Source organism: Protopterus annectens, chromosome 4.part0 (genome assembly GCF_019279795.1).
Source record: "Protopterus annectens isolate FY-2018-M chromosome 4.part0, PAN1.0, whole genome shotgun sequence".
In the NCBI taxonomy this organism is placed as follows: domain Eukaryota; kingdom Metazoa; phylum Chordata; order Ceratodontiformes; family Protopteridae; genus Protopterus; species Protopterus annectens.
Window position 1 is genome coordinate 193,120,763 of NC_056733.1, and position 20,219 is coordinate 193,140,981.

The 20,219-nt window shown below is 43.5% G+C and overlaps 1 protein-coding gene across 2 annotated transcripts in view; it reads right to left on the bottom strand.

Annotated features, from left to right (window-relative positions):
• ARL16 (ADP ribosylation factor like GTPase 16) overlaps nucleotides 1–20,219 on the bottom strand; it is a 533,664-nt gene that overhangs the window by 145,448 nt on the left and 367,997 nt on the right. For both annotated transcript variants that reach the window (XM_044068195.1, XM_044068196.1), the window contains exon 4: nucleotides 14,996–15,111. In XM_044068195.1, the coding sequence (XP_043924130.1) occupies nucleotides 14,996–15,111 (116 nt within the window). The remainder of the gene's footprint in view (nucleotides 1–14,995; nucleotides 15,112–20,219) is intronic.

Genomic DNA, 20,219 nt, shown 5'->3' on the forward strand with positions numbered 1-20,219 from the left:
ATAAGACTATGTTGATTCCTAGTGCTAAAAACAACAAAGCAGTAAAAGCTCAACTCCTGAAAAAGTATTTATCGCAAAACTCCTACAACAAAACCAGCAAACCTCTGAATCTGTTGAAAGAAGGAGAGAGAGTGATGATATAGGATTTGATCGAATTGGACTTGTGAAACATTTGTGTGAGGAAGAAACATTTGTTGGAAACATTATCGGTGTCCGAGCCAGTGTTGCATCATCTTGCCTGTAATGATAATTCTCAGAGTGATTTGTTCAATGTTCCTATTCCAGGAAACATCTCATTATCCATTTTTGTTCCTGATTCTGTCTCTGAAGTTCCCAAGGAACAGCATTCCCCAGTGACTGTCCCTGTTGCTAATGCTAGTGCTAATTATTATATTACAAGGTCAGGTCGTATCTCAAGAACTAGTTCTAGATACATGGCAATCTGGACATGATTGTTCATGTTTATATGTGTTTGTATAATTTGCAAGCCTTTTCAATTGTTATTTTTCATTGGATGACAGAATAGTCTAGGAGGGAGGATGTAGATCAGAGTGTGTGTTGTACCTTTAAGAACCACTGCAGTCAGTGGGCACATGCATATAAGTACTGAGCAAGTGCAAGCAAGAGTGCCATTTTGAGTGAACAGCCAGAGTGAAATCATGCATGTGTTTAGCATTCAGTCAGTTAATTAGCTCATTTAAGTTTTATGTTACAGTCCTCCATCCTGATGTGTTTGTATATAATAAACTACTTAAATGAACATCCAAGCCTCATTGTCTTATTGAGCTATACAAGACGAGTGACACATAGCACAAGCAGAAAAACTATAATTCAAAGTGGAAAGGCATGATGATGAAACACGGGGGAAGCTCAAGAAACAAGACGACACTGTGATTTTGGATGCAGGTCTTTAAGAAGAATGGCAATAATCATACAGAATATTATATCTATAAAGTAGCAGAAAGTATCCTAAAAACTAAGCCAACACGGGAATAGAGAAAGGAGATTATGTTGATAGGGATGACTGCAATTAGGGATACAGACAATAGGTGACGGGGCTGGAATTTATTGGAGAAAACTGGCAAAGAAACCAAGTTATCTGGAGGAAATAACTAGAGGGGGAAAGATAACAGAATGGGAAGAAGGCAAGAATTTATTTGGACTGCAGGTTGCAGATTGCCTTCCCTATCGGAGATTGATATCAGAGTATAGGCTTACAGAAAGAAATAGGGGGGATGCCCTAAAGGAAAGACCAGCACTGGTAGAGTTTTTAGTAGAATCTAGAACAGAAGCTGCCATTAAAAAAGGAAGAATTAGTAGAGCATATAAAATATTGCATGACAACTATAAGAATCAATCAGAGGAGGTTAGAAAGGATTGGGAAGAAAGACTGGATAAGTAATTCACAAAGAAACAATGGGCAGCTATATGTATGTCTCCCAAATATGCAACAAAATCTAGAAGATTTAGGATTTTTGCTTGGAAATGTTTACATAGATACTTTTATATCCCAAGTAGACTCCAGAGAATTTTTCCTCAGGTAGACAGCAAATGTTGGAGGTGTGATGGAGAAGAAAGGGGTAATTTGGGAACATTTTCTGGGAGTGGGGTGAGCTGGTGGACTTTAAGGATTCCCTGTGGGATGCACTATCGGAGATGCCAGGTGGGCAGAATGGTGTGATGAGGGAGATGATTTTTCTGAGCTATGATACAAAATCGGAATTGCCTAGACATGGTAAAGCCTTGCCTATCTAATTATGGTAGCTGCTAAAAAAACAATTACTAGAAAATGGAAATCAAAATCTAAACCAACTATACTAGGAGCATTGATTATATTAACAGATAAAACAACTGGAATTGAGATCCTTAGGAAAGGGTAGGAGCAAACTACATATGAAAAAAATGGGAATTGCAAGAACAACACATACAGAGAAGGAGTGAGGTTTAAAAGAAGGCAGGACTTAAATGAGCTATGTAATGTTTGACTGAAAATGAGTGGGTAGATAAGTGATGTATAATGTTTGCAACTTGGAGTGTGTCAGTCTGGTTTCTGATATAAAATGATTGCAACTATGATTGTGTTGTTATGGTTTGTTTACATTTATTTAAATATATGATTGCCTAAGTGATGGTTTAATAAAGATTTTTTTTAAACAAAAAACAAGAGGAATGTTAGAAGCGTATGATTTGCACAGTAGATTGAGGGAGCTGGTACATTGCTTAGTGAGGGTAGTGCTTCCTGACAAGAGTGTAGGAGTCCAGATTTAGTTCACACCTGCTCAGAATAGATTCCAGGTCTTGCAAATGTGGATGCACTGTGTGTACGTATGAGTGACAAGTATTTTGGGGCCTCAGTTGGGAATGATGCAGACCATGAGCAGCTCCTGTCTAAATGTCCATCCCCCAAGAAATGGCACTGGCATCAGTACCTGCTGGCAGGGACTATGGTGAATTGTGAGAACTTGATCACCTGGCCATGCCAATTGCCTGGCTATCACTTAGGTTACATCTGCATGGGAAGCCACACCATACTGTATTAAGGCATACCACCACTGAGTGGTGTGGAGGAGGGAGCAGTGCATGACCTTGACCTACTTACTTTGTGGTGTGTGCCCACTATAGAGGCAGATAAGTGGCAGCCCCAGGGATGTTGTCAGCCCTGACATGAAGAGGCAAATTATCCATGTGCCTGTCGAACGCAATTAGTTGGGCAATACCCTCACATGCACTGTCAGTACCAGTGGCTCAAGAAAGGGTACACTCACTTTTAGTGCTGCAAGATCAGAAAGCTGTGGGTTCTATTCACACCCCAGGTGCTTGGATTAATTTTCCAGTACTGACACTGTGATGTAGAATAAGAGGGAGGGGTGCTGCACTCCTGTGTGTGCCATCCTTTGCATAGGATGTTAAACTGCGGTCCTATTTGCCTGAGCTGGTGATATTTCAGGTGTGTGTCAATTCCCTTCCCTTTTTGTTGTTCATTTCTTTGTACTGCCAATAGTCCTCCCTCAATCTGTCTGTACCTTCCTTTATGTTCCTCTTCCCACTTGTGTCAGCAACTCTTCTGTTGGTCATTGTCTTTTGCGTTTGTTTGCTTCTGCTGTTAACCCTATACTTTTTCTTGTCCACATATCTGCCATGCTACCTTTCCCCCTACAATTCTTAAAAAATATTAAAGACACCTATCCTCTAAAAAAAAAAAAAAGGAAAAAGTGATTGCTTCCCTAGCACGACACCAACAATTTTTCCTTTCCCTTTGCCATCTGCTTGCTCTTCCTTCCTTTCTTCCTGTTATATACACCCATTTCCTTCCCATTTATTAAAAAATGTAGGGACATTGCTGTACAGCCATTAGCTGGGCTACCAGCAATACTGTCTTCAAAATGAGATATTACTTGGCACATTCAGATGCTCCCTTGCAAAGTTATTTACCAAAATATGAAAAAAAATCATAATTTCCATAACCATAAGTCTCAGACAAACTTTGATATCTGCACATGTGTCAAACATACTGGCACAATTCTTTTACCATATTAGAACCAGCAATACTGTCTTCAAAATGAGATATTACTTGGCACATTCAGATGCTCCCTTGCAAAGTTATTTACCAAAATATGAAAAAAATCATAATTTCCATAACCTAAGTCGGAAACAAACTTTGATATCTGCCTACGAGTACAACATACAGGTACCATTCTTTTACCATGTTAGAACTATAAATAATCTTTTCAAAATGAGGTATTACTTAACACATTCAGATGCTCCCTTGCAAAATTATTTACCAAAATATGAAAAAAAATCATAATTTTCATAACCTAAGTCCAAAACAAACTTTGATATCTGCACATGTGTCAAACATACAGGCACAATTATTTTACCATGTTAGAACCAGCAATACTGTCTTCAAAATGAGATATTACTTGGCACATTCTTGAGATAAATGGTTTTGAGCTACAGCAAGAAATCTGGAGAAAGCCATAATATAAAAGGAGACAAAGGTCCCAAAATATGGACGATATTGAATTAGTACTCTTACAAACTAAGGAAGTTGTTAGAATAACAGGTGTTGCATTAGTATGGATTATCTGAAGCTTAATCAGTCTGCCACTCAAATGTCTGTCATTATTTTCTAACTTGAATCTTTAATAATTTGCCACTAAGTTGCCACCAAAAATGCCTATGTATGAAGAACAGACTAAAAATATGAGGTAAAAATCTGAACTTCATTTGAAAATCTAAACAGTTGAGAGGTATGTAGGACAGTGCTAACTGGCAAAAAAATAGCACCCCTGGGGAATCAGATTTACAAGCTGTTAGCTCACTATTCCACACGTGCAATCCAAAAGTGTGAGAGAATAGCAAGTCAAAATATTTTAATCATTCACAAACCAATGCTACAAAAACGGCATACAATCTAAAGTTGTACAAAGCACCAAATAAGTATGACTCTTAATATCACTCATGCAAACTTAGAAAGCAGACATAATGAAATGTTATGCATTAGCTTGAATTTTCTGTGTGGTATGAAATCTGAAACTCAAGTGTCTCTCTACGTTTCTGCATTCAATCCTCAACAATTTGAAAGTGATTTGACTGAAAACTATACAGTTATGACAACAGTATAAGGCAGAAATCTGAGATCTGACATGCCATCCCAGGGAGGAAAAGCAACCCCAAACTCCCATTTAAACAGCAGGTACGGAAAACGTACATCCTGTGCAAAGAGCCATTATAGCAAGCATCACAGCGTCTATGACAAAGACCAGAATACTAATCATGAAAACTATACGGTTATGACAAAAGTATAAGGCAGAAATCTGTTCATTCAGCAAAAATCTGTACAGCTGATATCACTATTCACTATGAGGGAAAGCTGCAGGACCCAGATAACACACAAATACTTTAATGTAAACCTGCCATCCCAGGGAGGAAAAGCAACCCCAAATTCCCATTTAAACTGCAGTAACGTAAAACGAACATTCTGTGCAAAGAGCCATTATAGCAAACATCACAGAGCCTCTGACAATGACTGGCATACTAGCCATTTAAAAATTTAATCACATTACCAAAATACAGCCAGCCAGAAAATAAAACTGGAAATCCACTTTATTACACCACAATCAGGTATCGGGACAAAAGCGCTTAACTACTGTGGTGTCATAAAGTGGTTTTCAAGTTTTAGTTCCTGGCTGGCTGTACTTTGTTAACTCTTACATAGAAAATCATCAGCGGTGAAATTCATCTACATGCAGGCCCAGAAGGCATCAAAAATAACCATAAGGTTAACGCTTCTACTACATGACAAAACATTTTTAATGTTCTGCAAAGCAATTGATTGGCATTAGTTTTTAGCTATTAATCGCATTGCAGAACATTAAAACCATGGCAGGCTACACAGCAGCAAACTGTTTACAAGTCCAGCGATGCTTAAAAGAAAAAGAACGGCAATCATTTTACTGAAAATGTATTTAGAAAAGAAACAGAAAGCACTTTCAGGCAGTTTTACAATACCTGAAAAAGAAGAATTATAGAAAACTTGCCGCTGCAACACTTAATCCACTGTGCGAGATGAGAAGAGTCCATCAACATGCTTCCTGGAACTCGAGAAACACTATTAGTTCCCACTGTTGCACGCTCTCCTAAATTTTTAATACATCCGTCGACAACTGAAAGGAGCGTTTTGTTCAACAAAATCAAAGAAGTACACAGGCAAAACGCTGTACTGCCACACGCTAGCTATAACAGCAAAAGGAAACCAACTTTGGTAGACTTAAAATTCACGTAGAAAAAGTTTTAATAAAACTAAGGTGGCACACTAGCCTCTGGTGGAAGCCCGGGGAGAAAAGCTCTCTAAACATAAACTTAAAGAACAGTACATTGTGCAATTAATGTTCACATACTAGTCAAGTGCTAAGGCATTGTATGCACATAACAATAATGCAGAAGACATTGTACTTACATAATACCAAGGTATGTTAATTCAAAAGTCTCATAAAACACCAAATGCCATATAGGGGGGTTACCTTTCTCATACTTTACGGTAAAACACATCTCTCTGACACTGACAACCTAACATCAGCCATTTTCTTGTTTTTTTAGTAAAATTATGCAGTTCGTGGCAAGCGCACACAGTCTTCCTCAGGCCAATATATTTAAAATCATTCATTCAAATTTTACCTTATAAACAGCGGCAAAGCTGAATGGTAAATCCGAACCAGGAAAGCTGAACCGGCAAACTTCTTCTAGCTCCAGCGATGTGTGCAAAATAACCTTTGAGGGATCCAGTAGCAGGTAAAATCGACAAATATTTGCAGAAGAAAACGACAGACCTGCTGCTGGACCCTCTATTTATTTGGGGGAAAACAAAAGAAATTCACGTTGGGGGTGGAGATGTGATGCAAGTGGTGGCTTGGAATGCAAGATTCCGATTGGCTGCCACCACTTGCTTTAGCGACTACTTTGTAAGTAGATTTTCTAATGAAAGTTAAATGTAAGCCTAATGTAAAAACACACTGAATCATAGCTGCATAAGATAAATTACAAGTTCAGTTACGATTTCAGTGTGTTTCACATTAAGCTGACCTACAAATCTACAATAAAGTTTCCCACGCTTGTGGAAGGCACTCGGGCATAACAGCTTGCAATTAGTATCTTCTCATGGCGCGCTCGGTGCTAGGCACAGACGCACCATGAGAAGGTACTCGGGGTTAATGAGTTAAGTGGAGACAGAAGAGGAGAGTAGGAATTGTTTAGGCAGAGGAAGTGCAAGAGCATAGCCAGTGATTTGAGAAATATTCTGTTAGGAGCTGTTTGAAGTTGTGTGTATCAGGAATGGATAGAAGGTGCTGGGGAAGAGAATTCCAAGCTTTGGCTATAGTGTGGGAATATAATGAATTACCATGAAAGTTGTGGGTTTTCTTAACCTTGAGCAGTATTTTATCTGCTGACCTGAGTGAGGTAAGGTTAGAATAGGGATAAACAAGATCAGATAGGGATGGGCAGTAGTCAGGCTTATGGGTAACAGAGTGGGCTACTATTAGCTGGTTGAGGGTGCGTAAGTTAAGGAGTTCAATCTAATTAAGTTGTCGTAGGGCAGTACAATGATGAGATCTATGGGGGAGGTTTGCAGCAAATTTTTCTATTTTATTATAACAAGATCTGAGGTTATTCAAGTCTGAATTATGAAGGTTTATGAAAATGTGTGCGCAGTAGAGAAGGGTGGATAGGAGGTGAGTCCTAGCTGTAGTTATTCTGGCATGATTAGTTAGATAAGGTTTAGCCCTGTACAGTGCACCAAGTTTTATACGGACTTTTTTGATTATTAAAGCATTATGTCTGTCAGATTTTAAGCTGCTGTTTAGGGCAACACCGAGGAGTTTAGTGCGTTCAACGGGTTAAATTGTTGTACTATTGGAGGCAAAGATAGAGAGCTGTGTTTGTGTGTTTTTTTCTGAAGGAATTGGAAAATACCGCAAGCTTGTTTTTGTTAGGGTTTAAAATGAGTTGGTGGTCTGATAGGAATTTTTCGATGCTATGAGGGGCAGCCTGAGTTTTTTCTTGGAGTTCATTTAAGGTGGGAGCGGAGCAGATAAGGGAAGCATCATCTGCATATTGAATGATGGTGGCAGCTTTTGCTGCACAATAATAAGAAGTTATGTACTCACCATAACGTTCTATCTGAGTAGGTGACTTCATTTGTCTGCAACCTTTGGGTCTTGGATCCGAGCCGGCAACTTATTTTACAGCTTATGGATCCGAGCTCCTAGCTCCTCCCCTTACCCAAAATCCCCTGCCAACCCTGATTGACCTCAGATCAAGTTTGCCTTTATACCAAAATTCAGACCAAAAGCATCACGAAAGGGACCAAGAAAGGACATTCAAGAATTAACTTCTGAAGGCCAGGGGGAAGGAGGGGGGGGTGGTTGCAGACAAATGAAGTCACCTACTCAGATGGAACGTTATGGTGAGTACATAACTTCTTAATCTGAAGTAGGGACTTCATTTGTCAGCAACCTTTGGGACAGAGTCCCCAACTACCTGAATCTTGGGCGGCCATCATGGAAGGATGTTCCGGAGCACTGCGGAGCCAAAGGATGCTCTCCCTCTAGAAATAACATCCAGCTTATAATGGTTGATAAAGGTATGAGATGAGGCCCAAGTGGCTGCAGAGCAAATATCATCCAAAGATACTCTAGATCTAAAGGCAGCAGAAGTAGATATGGAGTGAGTAGAATGCTGCATTCCTGAGGTGCGGACCTCCCAGAAGTTTCATAGGCCAGAAGAATACACTGTGAAATCCATTGTGATAAGGTAACCTTAAAAATAGCTTTAACCAAATTGAATTTTGCAAAGGAAATGAACAACTGATCGGATTGTCTGTGACCAGCAGTCCTATGAATGTAGAAGTGCAGTTGTCTGTGCACGTCTAAGGAATGCAGCTTGTATTCTCCTTTATTCTGGTACTTAGGGAAGAAAACTGGCAGGTTAATGGACTGATTGATATTGGTTTCTGAGGCCACCTTAGGAAGAAAGGAGGGATTGGTTCTGAGGTTCACTCTATCCTGATGAAAAATCAAGTAGGGAGGTTTCGCACAAAGGGCCTGAAGCTCGGAAACTCTTTTCGCTGAAGTGATGGAGACAAGGAACGCCGTTTTCCAGGAAAGGTATTTAAGTTCGGCCGAGGCAGCTGGTTCAAAGGGAGGGGCAGTCAAAGCTTGAAGGACTAGTGATAGATCCCAAGGGGGTACAGCTTCCTTGACAGGAGGCCTGAGCAGGGAAGTACCCTTGAGGAAGGTTTTACATAATTTCACAGTCATCAAGGGACCTGTCTCGTGTCCCACATGGTAATGAGAAATGGCTGCCAATTGAACCTTGACCATAGAACAGCTAGCTCCCCATTGAAAAAGTCCAGTGAGGAAATCCAAGACAAACGGTAACAAAGCCGTGAAGGGATCTATGTTATGGTGTTCCGCCCAGATGGAAAAACGCTTCCATTTACTGCGACAGACTTTTCTAGTGGAAGGTTTATGTGCTGCCACCAAGATGGCTTTAACTGATGAAGAGATGCCGGGAGTCCTGACTAAGAGTGGAACTGGAGCAGCCAAGCTGTCAGCTTCAGGTTATCCAGATTCGGGGTCGGTAGACCTAAGGGATGGGATATTAGATCCGGAATGGGATCCAGAATCCAGGGAGGATTCACCAGATGAGACCACAGGTAAGGGAACCAAGTTTGACGAGGCCAGAATGGGGCAATGAGAATCATTCTGCTCCCCAACCGAGAGGCTTTCTGTATAAGTTTTAGCATCAGGGGTAGAGGAGGATAGGCATAAAGTAGACCGGGAGGCCAAGCATGCACTAGAGCGTCTCTCGGGGTTTCCCCGAGGGGGGGAATCAGAGCGAAGAAGCTGGAGCATTTCGTATTTGAGGGAGTGGCAAAAAGATCGCAGCAGGGTTGCCCCCATTCGGCAAAAATCCGCTTCGCTACCTGGAAATTGAGAGACCACTCGTAAGGGGAAAGAATAGTGCGGCTGAGCTTGTCCGCCAGAATGGTGGACCATCCCGGAATGTGCGTTGCGATAAGGAAGCGGTTGGTGGAGATCGCCCATTCCCACACCCTCATGGCCTCTCGACAGAGAGGGTAGGACCTGGTTCCCCCCTGTTTGTTGATGTACCAGACAACTGACATGTTTGTCCATCTGTATCGCAATAGTTCCTATGGGGAGAAGGTTCTGAAGTGCTTGCAATGCCAACAGCACCGCCCTCATCTCCAGAACACTGATATGCAAGGAGGTCTCTGTGTCGTTCCACGTGCCTTGGACCGTTCTGCCTGAGCAATCCCCCCCCCACCCGAGGCGAGAGGCGTCCGTGGTCACCGTGGCGAGGGGAGGCGGCGTGCAGAAGGGTCGTCCCATATGGAGGTCCGGGGACTGGAGCCACCATATGAGCGCCCTCCTGCAAGCCCTGCTGAGTGATATAGGGTGACTGAGGGGAAGAAACTGAAAGGACCATTGGACTAAAAGGGTCTACTGAAGCACCCTCATATTCAGATAAGCGCATGGAAGAAGAGTTATTGCTGCCGCCATGGAGCCTAGCGCCCTCAGGACCAATTCCACCGGTGGGGTTGTTGATTGGAGGATGGCCCGCAACATGAAGCCTCAGGGTTTGAAGTCGCTCCGAAGTGAGGAACGCTCGCAGACTTCTCGTATCTAGTTTGGCCCTATGAACTCTATCACTTGTGTCGGAGCAAGGGAGGATTTGTCCATGTTGATCGTAATGCCTAGTTGGGGAGCTAGCCGGAGAAAGTAATTTCTGGCTGCGCAGAGTAGATGCCTTGTTGGGGCGGACAGGAGCCAGTCGTCCAGGTATGGAAAGACCTGCATTCCCCGGAGTCTCAGGTGGGCCGCTATCACTGCTAATACTTTGGTAAACACCCGGGGGGCTGTGGTGAGACCAAAGGGAAGGACCCTGAACTGATAGTGACTGGCTCCTAGCCGGAAGCGGAGAAACCTCCTGGTCTGTCCATTAAAATGTAGTAGTACGCATCCTTGAGGTCTATTGAGCACATCCAGTCGCTCTCCCACAAGAGGGGGAGAATTGATTGAAGGGTGACCATCTGGAATTTTTCTTTGGTTACTGACAGGTTCAAGAGTGAAAGGTCGAGAATCGGTCTCAAGTCCCCAGTCTTTTTTGGCACCAGAAAGAACCTGGAGTAAAACCCTAATCCAAGCAGATCTGGGGGGACGGGCTGGATGGCTCTTTTTTTCTAGCAGCTGCTGAATTTCTGCAGCTACCGACTCCCTCTGATCGGGTGGTACATCGGGGAGGTTTTTGAGTCTGGGGACATGGTGCAGTGGAATTTTGTAACCTCTGGATATGATACGAAGCACCCAGCAATCTGACGTAATGGACTCCCAAGCCTCCAGGTGCTTCGAGAAGCGCCCCCCGACTGCCTCCAGAGTGGAGCAGTTGAGCAACCCCTCAGGGCTGCTGTGTGGGCTGATCAGAGAAGGTTTCTCTGGACCCAAAATTTCTCGGGGCCCCTCTGCCTCTAGGGCGGCGTCCTCCCTGTCCTCCTCTGCCACGGAAGGACTGGTTGTCCAGAGCAGGATGGGAATGTTGCGATTTACAGAACCACATCTTCTTCTGTCCCTTTTGGTTCTTGAAAAAGGACCTCTGGGGAGCAGAGAAGCGGACTCCGACGGCAGACAACGTCTTCCTGTCCATCTCGCTCTGGACAAGTGTCTCGCAAACAGTCTTGCCAAACAAGGCAGAACCATCAAAGGGGGCATTCGCAAAGGACACCTTAAAGGGCTCCGCGAAGTCACAATGTCGGAGCCAGGCCTGACGTCTCATGACTAGACCCACTCCACTGGCTCTAGCGGCTCCCTCTGTGGCGTGGGACAAAAGCCGCACAGAGGTATTTGAAACAGAGTGGCCATATGAGTGGAGTACAACTGCTTGTCCTCCGCCGACATGGATGGGGGGGGAAGCAGCATATTCTTTGATAAGATCTCGCTGCATCCTGATGACATGTGCCATGTAGTTCAGGGACATTACTGAGAAGGTCGCTGAACTAAATACCTGCTTCCCGAGAAGATCCATCGAGCGGGACTCCTTGCTCGATGGATGGACCGAGGGGCTCTCCTGAGCTAATTCCCTCTTGGTGGCTGCCGCCATCAACATGGCATCTACGGGGGGACCCTTGCTCCAATGGGACCGGTCTGCAGGGGACTCAAAATTCTATCCGGGCATTTGGGGACTGGCTCCACAGTGTCCGGCTCCTTCCACGCCCTGGTGGTAAGGTCCACCAGAGGGTCGGCCGGAGGGGACACCCAAGTTGTAGATGAGCCTGCTTCGAATGCCTCCAGGAACACAGACTCGTCGGAGGAAGCCTTGGGGGCAGACCACCCCCCCGATCCTGAGCACTTCCATGATGTCTCCAAAGGAGACATCCTCGGGGGGTGACCTTGGGGAGCCTTCCCCTTCATCCAAGTCCGTGTCCTCTGTTAAGGACTCTGGGAAGTCCACGTGTCTCCTCTTACACTTATGCTTGCGAGGCACTTCCTCGAGGGACTGTCCGAGGAGGTCTCACCAGCAATACTCTGTTCCAGTGGAACAACCTGGTACATCGAAGCAGGCTGTCCCTGTGGCCGGGTGATGGAAGTCTGACCCAGCAGAGAGGGAGTGCAGGGTGGAGCCGATGCAAGGACCGGGGGTCCGGATGCTCTCAACAGAGCCCTCTCCACTGCATCGAAGGCCGAGGGGGAGCCGCTCTCCCTGGGGTCCGAAAGCCGACTCCCACTCGGATCTGATGAAGGGATCGGAACCGGCGCTGAGGCCATCGGATCCGAAGGACCTGTGTGCTCCGACCTGGACGGAGCCGAAGGCACACTGAATCCCTCGGATCCAAAGCTTGGCCCATGGCTCCGAGAGGTCGGATCCGACGAAGGACTCGACAGACTCGAGGGCAGGGTCGGATCCGAAGTACCCAATACTGTCGGCGCCAACCCACCCACGGCTCCAACGCTGCCTGGCTCCGAGCGCTCCGAACCCGGGAAGTGGGTTGGAGAAGGAGCTATCGGGGCAAAAAAAGGTGTTGAGCTCCCCCCCGAAGGGGGGGGGGGCAAGAGCACTCCCATCTGCAGCTGGGCCTGGATGAACCTTCTCATCATCCGGTCCAAGTCTGCATCAGAAAGACTAAGTAGATCTCGACGAGGCCACCGAGGCGGGCTGAGAATGCTGCCTCGATGACCTCGACGGAGATCGGGTCTCCTCCTCCTTGGGTTCTGGGGAAAAGCAAGGGGATCGGATCCGAGGAGGAGGGGACCTGGAAGCCGTGGAGGGAGAAGCCCGCTGAGCTGGGGGGGGGGCCGAAGCGGCGGCCTCGGCCCGCCGCTTGTAGTGCTTCTACCTCCTTTTCTCCCTCCTGGCCTCCCTTTCCTCCGGCGTCTTAGTGGGAGTTTGAGTCCTGGCTGGGGGAAGGGGGGCAGGAGTGGCTACCACCGAGGACTGAGGAGGAGCCACGGGAGTACCGGAGGCCGAAGCCGAATCCGGGGGCAAAAGTCCCGCCAGAACCAGCTTCGACCTCCACTCTTTCAGTGCTCCGGGGTTGAACGCTGCACAAATGAAACACCCAGAGGATAGGTGTTCAACCCCAAGGCAACGAACACACCGAGTGTGGCCATCCGCCGGTGAAAGCTTATGGCCACACTCGGTGCACTTAGAAAAAATGGGTTTTTGGCCTCCGACATTAGAAAAAATAAAGTAAACTACACAAACACACCAGGCCCCAAAAACACAAGCAACACACACACACACTCTACAAAACAGTGAGGGGAGGAATTACACTAAAAATTAACGAAAAGGGATCCTAAACCACACACACTGTTTAATTAAACCAAAAAAATATCTAATTTGACAAGTTTTGAAGACTTATCTGGTAAGTCGCCAGGAGCTCTAAAATCCAGCTGTCTCTTCTAAGAGTGGCAAACTAGATCTGAGGTCAATCAGGGTTGGCAGGGGATTATGGGTAAGGGAAGGAGCTAGGAGCTTGGATCCATAAGCTGTAAAATAAGTTGCTGGCTCGGATCCGAAGTCGGATCCAAGACCCAAAGGTTGCTGACAAATGAAGTCCCTACTTCAGATAGATCATTTGTAAAAATAAAGAGGAGTGGGCCCAGGAAAGAGCCTTGTGGGGCTCCAAAACTAATGGGCAAAAGGGGCGAAAGTTTATTTTCCCATAAGGTGGCTTGTTTACGGTTAGAGAGATAACTGTAAAACCGGCATAAGGTTTCAGAGCTGAAATTAAGAGAGGCAAGTTTGTTGAGGAGAATTTGAGGAGATACTGTGTCAAAAGCTTTTGACTTCTCAAGGAAGGTGGCAGAGACAAGGTAGCTTTTGTTTTTAAAGTGGTTTACAGTACTGGTAAAACTTATGACAGCGGTGTTAGTACTATGTTTGGGATGAAAGCCATGCTGAGTATTAGATAGTAGGTTATTCTTAAGAAGGTAGTCTAATATCTGTTTATGTAGACATTTTTCTAAGATTTTGGCAAGTGGTAAACGAATAGCTATGGATCTGTAGTTGGAAAGGTCAGTAGAAGAACCTCCTTTGTGAAGAGGTATGACATGGGATATTTTCCAAAGAAGAGGAACATACTGTTCGGAGACAGAGCGGTTACTAAGATAGATGTAGGGTAAGAGATGGATGGAGCAGGAATTTTTAGGAATTCACCTGGTAGCTGATCTGCAGCAAGAGTACAAGGTTTTATTTTAGTAAGGATATTCTGCATATAAATAGTGTGGATTGGTCTAAGAGAGAAAGGAGTAGTACTGGGGACCGTGTGGGAGGGTTGTATGGACAGTGTGGAATTAGTAGTATTGCTAAGTAATGAGGTAATAGAGGAGATAAGTGGGTACTGAATTGGGTAGCTATACAGTCTGTGGAGGAGTTAGTTGTTGGGGCTGGAGTGGTTGATTTTCCAGGGTTAAGTAGGAGAGTGACTGTTTTCCAGAATCTTTGGGGATTGTTTTGGTATTTTAGTTGGCATGTTTGGAAGTAAGTTTTTTATCTTATGAGAACTACTTCATTGCATCAAGTGTATGACTACTACTTGGAGAAATACCGACAGGAAGCAAGTAAAAACAGATGCTTTGATTTTACTGTCAATGCGATCATTCCCAAAGAAAATCTTTATTTATGGCCCCTGTCTTATCCCTGTTGCCACAGCTCCAAGATCCCAGGTGGATAAAAAGTAGGCATTATTCAAATGCACCTCAGGTCTCATCTTACTAATCACCCAAAGCCAACAGCATACATGACTAGAAACACATCTTTATCCTACGGGTTATGTAGTGGGACATCCTATGTTCCTCTAAATACTAATTCCTTGGCAGGTTGTACATCCAAACACATTTACAAACATAGGCATAGCTTATTAAATATGGAAAAGTACAATGTAGCATGAATTCATTTTCTAAGGGCAAAATTTGCTTACATTTTGTTGAAAAGAACCAAAACAGATGCCTTCTCCAAGGGTTTGGCAGACAGAACAGACAACAGCTGCATACAGGAAGATGCAATCTGGCAAGGATTTGCTGCATCAATCACAAACTAGAAGAGAAAGAGAAAAGAGGATTAGGAAATTCTTACAATGACAAAAAAAATGAACTGGGAAGAATAAAACAACTCATACTGCTGGTAAGTTATAAAATCATTCAATTTGACTAAATGTAAGGCTAAAACTATAGTGTACAAATGCTGCTGCTGCTGCATTCCCAAATGGTCTGAAAGAAAAAAAATTACAGAAGCATGAAATGTTTCATTAGTCACGTAGGAAGCCAAGGGCTGAGTGAACATGCCTTACTGCTGACTGAAGGAGTGATTGCTCTTAGTATATGGCTATAATACAGGAAAAATCATGTAAGGCAGTCTGAGGCAAGACTGCATCTGATGAGCCGAACCTGTGCTCATATCTTTGGCAAAGCCTGAGTGTGCCATCTGCCAAAGCTGGTGGTAGCTCAGTTCTCTCTCAATTCCCTTCTCTTCCTTTTTTACTATTTGGTTCTCAGCATCACCAACAGTTCTCCCTCAGTATGTCTGTGCCTTTGTTTGTGTTCCTCTTTCCACTTGTGCCCCAACTGACACTACTTTCAACAGTAGTACTATGAGCAAGTCACATTCATGCCAACACAAAGTCAATGAACCCCAGTGATTATTAAGTAATGGTGCTGACAGTCAGAAATGGTGTAATTAGTTGCTGTACAGTTACCAAATAAACTGCACAGATATTCAGCACTGTACAGCTAGTAGGGCCGATAGCCTATTACCAACCTATGAACCTATGAATAACAAGAACATCAGGCAACAAAGTGTGAAGAAATACCCAAGAATGGATATACTACTGTGTGCAGTCAGGAAATTACAGTTGTAAACTTACCATAACAGTACGTGTTTGACTAGATCACTGCTGCAGTGGCCTAAGTTATTTGGGACATCCTTCCCAGGATTGAACCCAGCTGACCTGCTTTATAGCACCTTTCTTGTATACTTGCCACTGCCTTCCAAGAAGGAAATTAGGATAAAGTCTGTAGTTAGGGCTCCAAAATTTCAGAGCTTTCTTGCCTCAGAAGAAGGCTATAGCTCTGACAAATGGGATAAAAATTCCATGCCCTGGCATAAAAATTGCAAACAAAAATAGGGGGGGATGAATAGAGACACTGGCTAATGTAGCAGTGATCTATATAAATAGAAGGTTATGTCTTACCATAACTTGGCATCTGTGTTGTCTTCCTTCATTCCTCCTCAGAATAGGATCTCGGATCCGACTTTTGGATCCAGCTCGGCCACATTTTACAGACTTGGATCTGACTCTCAAGCTCCTCCCTCTTACCCATAATGTACTACATCCACCCAAATACTTCAGATCAAGTTTTCTTATTCCATACATCCAACACTCGTACAGCAAGGAATGGCAGATGAGGCTCAGACATGGGACAGAGTCCCTTCATACTCCAGGATCCTCTAGAACAGAAGAGGTAGGGGGATGGATGGGAAAGTGAGGAAGAATGAAGGAAGACAACACAGATGTTAAGTTCTAGTAAGACAAAACCTTTTAATCTGATGTCTTCTTCATTCCTCCTCACAATAGGGTCAGAGTCCCCAGATACGTAGATCCCGGGTGGCCCTCATGGAAGGATATGCCGAAGCACCATCAAACCAAAGGAGACCCTGCTCCTGGAAATGATATCCAACTTGTAGTACCATACAAAGGTGCGACTGTTAGACCATGTCACTGCCGCACACATATCATCAATGGAAGTTCTAGAATAAAAGGCAGAAAAAGTAGCCATTGTTCTGGTGGAATGTGCTCTGGGAGGTCTAGGTAATTCCAGTCCCTTGAGTGCATAAATGTATGAAATGCAGCCAGAAATCCATTTAGCCATGGTAATTTTGGACACTGGCTGTCCTAATCTATTAAATGAAAAGGCTACAAAGAGTTGGTCAGACTTCCTGTGTTGTTTGGTCCTGTACAGACAAAAACGGAGTTGCCTATGAACATCTAGAAGGTGAAAAATATATTCCCTTTTATTGGAGAAATTTCCAAACGCTGGTAGCTGGATGGACTGGTTGATGTTACTTTCAGTGGCTACTTTGGGCATAAAGGAAGGATGGGTACGTAAGGATACCCTGTCCTTATGAAAAATTATATAAGAGGTTTGGAGAAGAAGGCTTGTACCTCAGAAATTCTCTTGGTGGAAGTTATAACCATCAGAAGTATTGTCTTCCACGACAAAAACTTCATATCACAACCTGCAGCTGGTTCGAAGGGTCCCTGGGTCAAAGCCTGCAATACAACAGTGAAATCCCAAGGAGGAGAGGGGTCCTTGATGGGAGGCCTCAACAAGAAAACACGTTTCATAAAGGATTTGCACAACCTAAAGGTGAACAGGGAACAAGACTGGCTTGCACTATGGAAGTTAGAAATAGCCACTAGCTGAAGCTTGATGGTAAAGAAGCTATCACTCTCCTCACATACAGTACTAAGAAATAGTAGAACCTCAGAAAATGGTGCTAAAAAGGATTCAGTGTTTCTGTTTGTAGCCCAAATGACAATGAATCCAACAGCCAGCAGGAAGAAAAACAAATCCAAATGAGACAACCACTTTATTCAAGTTGAGCGCTTTCCTCTCCACTAAACAGACTTCATCAGAACAATGTGCACACAACACCCAGCCTTTTATATACCCTCCCATGTTTTTTTTCTACCTTTGTAGCCCAAATGACAAATCTTTTCCACTTACTGGTGTAGACTTTGGGGTCCCTGGGTCAAAGCCTGCAACACAACAGTGAAATCCCAAGGAGGAGAGGGGTCCTTGATGGGAGGCCTCAACAAGGAAACACCTTTCATAAAGGATTTGCACAACCTAAAGGTGAACAGGGAACAAGACTGGCTTGCAGTATGGAAGTTAGAAATAGCCACTAGCTGAAGCCTGATGGTAAAGAAGCTATCACTCTCCTCTGAACCTCTGAAAATGGTGCTAAAAATGTTATTTATTTATTTTACATTTGTTGACTGGGCTAGTCTAACTGGATATATGTCCATTTTCTGTAGAGGCCCGGGGAGATCAGCTCCGAGGAAACAAACAAAATCACATATACAAAAATTAATGTATACAATGAACACTGCAGGTGCAGTACAGGAATAATCAGAGGTCATTCGTTCATAACATAGCGCAAAATATACAGACACAATTAGTACAATACAAAATGTAGTTGCAATACATCATAAAGAAAAATATGGCAGCTGAATTATACAATATATTAGTATACAAGTAGCCATAAAGAAAAAGGAGCTGAAATGATAAAATATATTAGTAAAAGTAGTCTCCTTAATGAGATTCTGAAGATGTAAGTAATAGTATAGAAGGACAAGGTAAGTTGTTACTAAGAAAAGGAACTTGATTACTGAGAAGAGGAGGGTAGGTTGAACCAAGTAAGAAGAGCTAGTTGATCAGTCAGGTTTAGTACAGGGACACAACCAGTGTGTTCTGAGGAAAAGTTTCAATTTGGTTTTAAAGAGTGAAACAGAGGGAAGAGAGGAAAGTTAGTTAGGAAGAAGGTTCCAGGATTTTCCAACAGTATTAGAGAAAAGAGAGTTCCCAGCCCTGCTGTTTGATTTACAAATATTTACAAGAAGTGTATGTGATTATCATAAGGTCTTTAGATTGTTGTAGGGGTTAATGAGGGTAGATAGTATAGGGGTATTGGTAGGTTGGTAAAGGGTTTTATGGGCAATGGTCAGTTGGTGGAATTTAAGCTGATTTTGTAATTCAAGCCATCCTAGCTGCTTTAGATTAAAACAGTGGTGGGTTCTGAAAGGGTTAAATGTATCAAATCTTACTATGTTATTGTAGGAGTTTTCCATTCTATTAAGGTTGTTTTTAGAGAGATTAGTATATATGGGTGAGTAGAAATTAGATGGGTGTGAGCAATAGTTACTCTAGCTGCAGGAGAGAGGAAGGGTTTAATCCTGTAGAGAGAGCCTAGTTTTCTATCAACAGATTTTAGAGTATTGTTAATATGGGTGTCGAAGTTACGGTTATCTATGGTGATACCTAATAGTTTGGTAGTTGGATCTGGGGATATGAGAGTACCATTATTGGATGTTACTGTGAAGTCTATTGGGGGGACTTACAAGTAGGAGTAAAAAGGAGGAGTTTAGTTTTTTGGGGTTCAGAAGGATTCAGCACTGTGTAAACCATTGTTCAACTGTGTTAAACACATTTTGGGTAAGGGAGTGAAGTTCAGATATAGATGTGGCTGAGCATATAAGTGTGGAATCATCTGAATATTGTATGCATGTAGCTTGGGGGATTGCTAGGTGAAGGTCGTTGATAAATATAGAAAACAGTAGAGGTCCTAATAGGTACCCTTGAGGAACACCAATGTTAACGGGCAGATTGGTAGATAGAATGTTATGCCACAGTATAGCCTGTTGTCTGTTATCTAAGTATGACTGGAACCATTTTATAGCTAGTGCATCTAGTGACAGGGATTTGAGGATATTTACAAGTATCTGGTGATTTACCATATCAAATGCCTTAGACAGATCTATAAACAGTGCAGAGGAAAGCATATTGAGGTTATGGTTTTTGTTAATAGTCAGTAAAGGAAAGGAGGGCAGTAGTAGTGCTGAGGGAAGGTCTGAAACCATGTTGAGAGTTTGAGAAAGTTATTTTGGATTAGGTGGTCTAGCAATTGTCTGTGGATGCATTTTTCCATGATCTTTGCTTAGGGAGAAAGTAGGGCTATGGGACGGTAATTGGAGAGTTCAGTAGAGTTCCCACCCTTGTGAAGGAGGATAATATGGGGTACTTTCCAGATTTTAGGGATGTGTCCTTCACTGATGGTTCTATTGATGAGAATGGAAATGGGATAGGCAATGGATCTGGCTGCCTTTTGTAGATATTTAGCGGGTAGTTGGTCTGCTGAAGGAGTGCACGGTTTCAGTTTTTGGATAAGGGTAAGAATATATGTTGTTGGGACTGGTTGAAAGAGAAATGGAGGGGATGGGTTAGAGTTAGAGTTGGATATAGTTAAGTTCTGAGTAGATATCTGACTGGCAAGAGTTTGAATGGCCTCAGTGAAAAAGGTATTAAAGGCATTAACAGTCTGCTTGGTGAGTCTGCTGGAATTGTAGGTAGTAGTTTCTTTTGTCA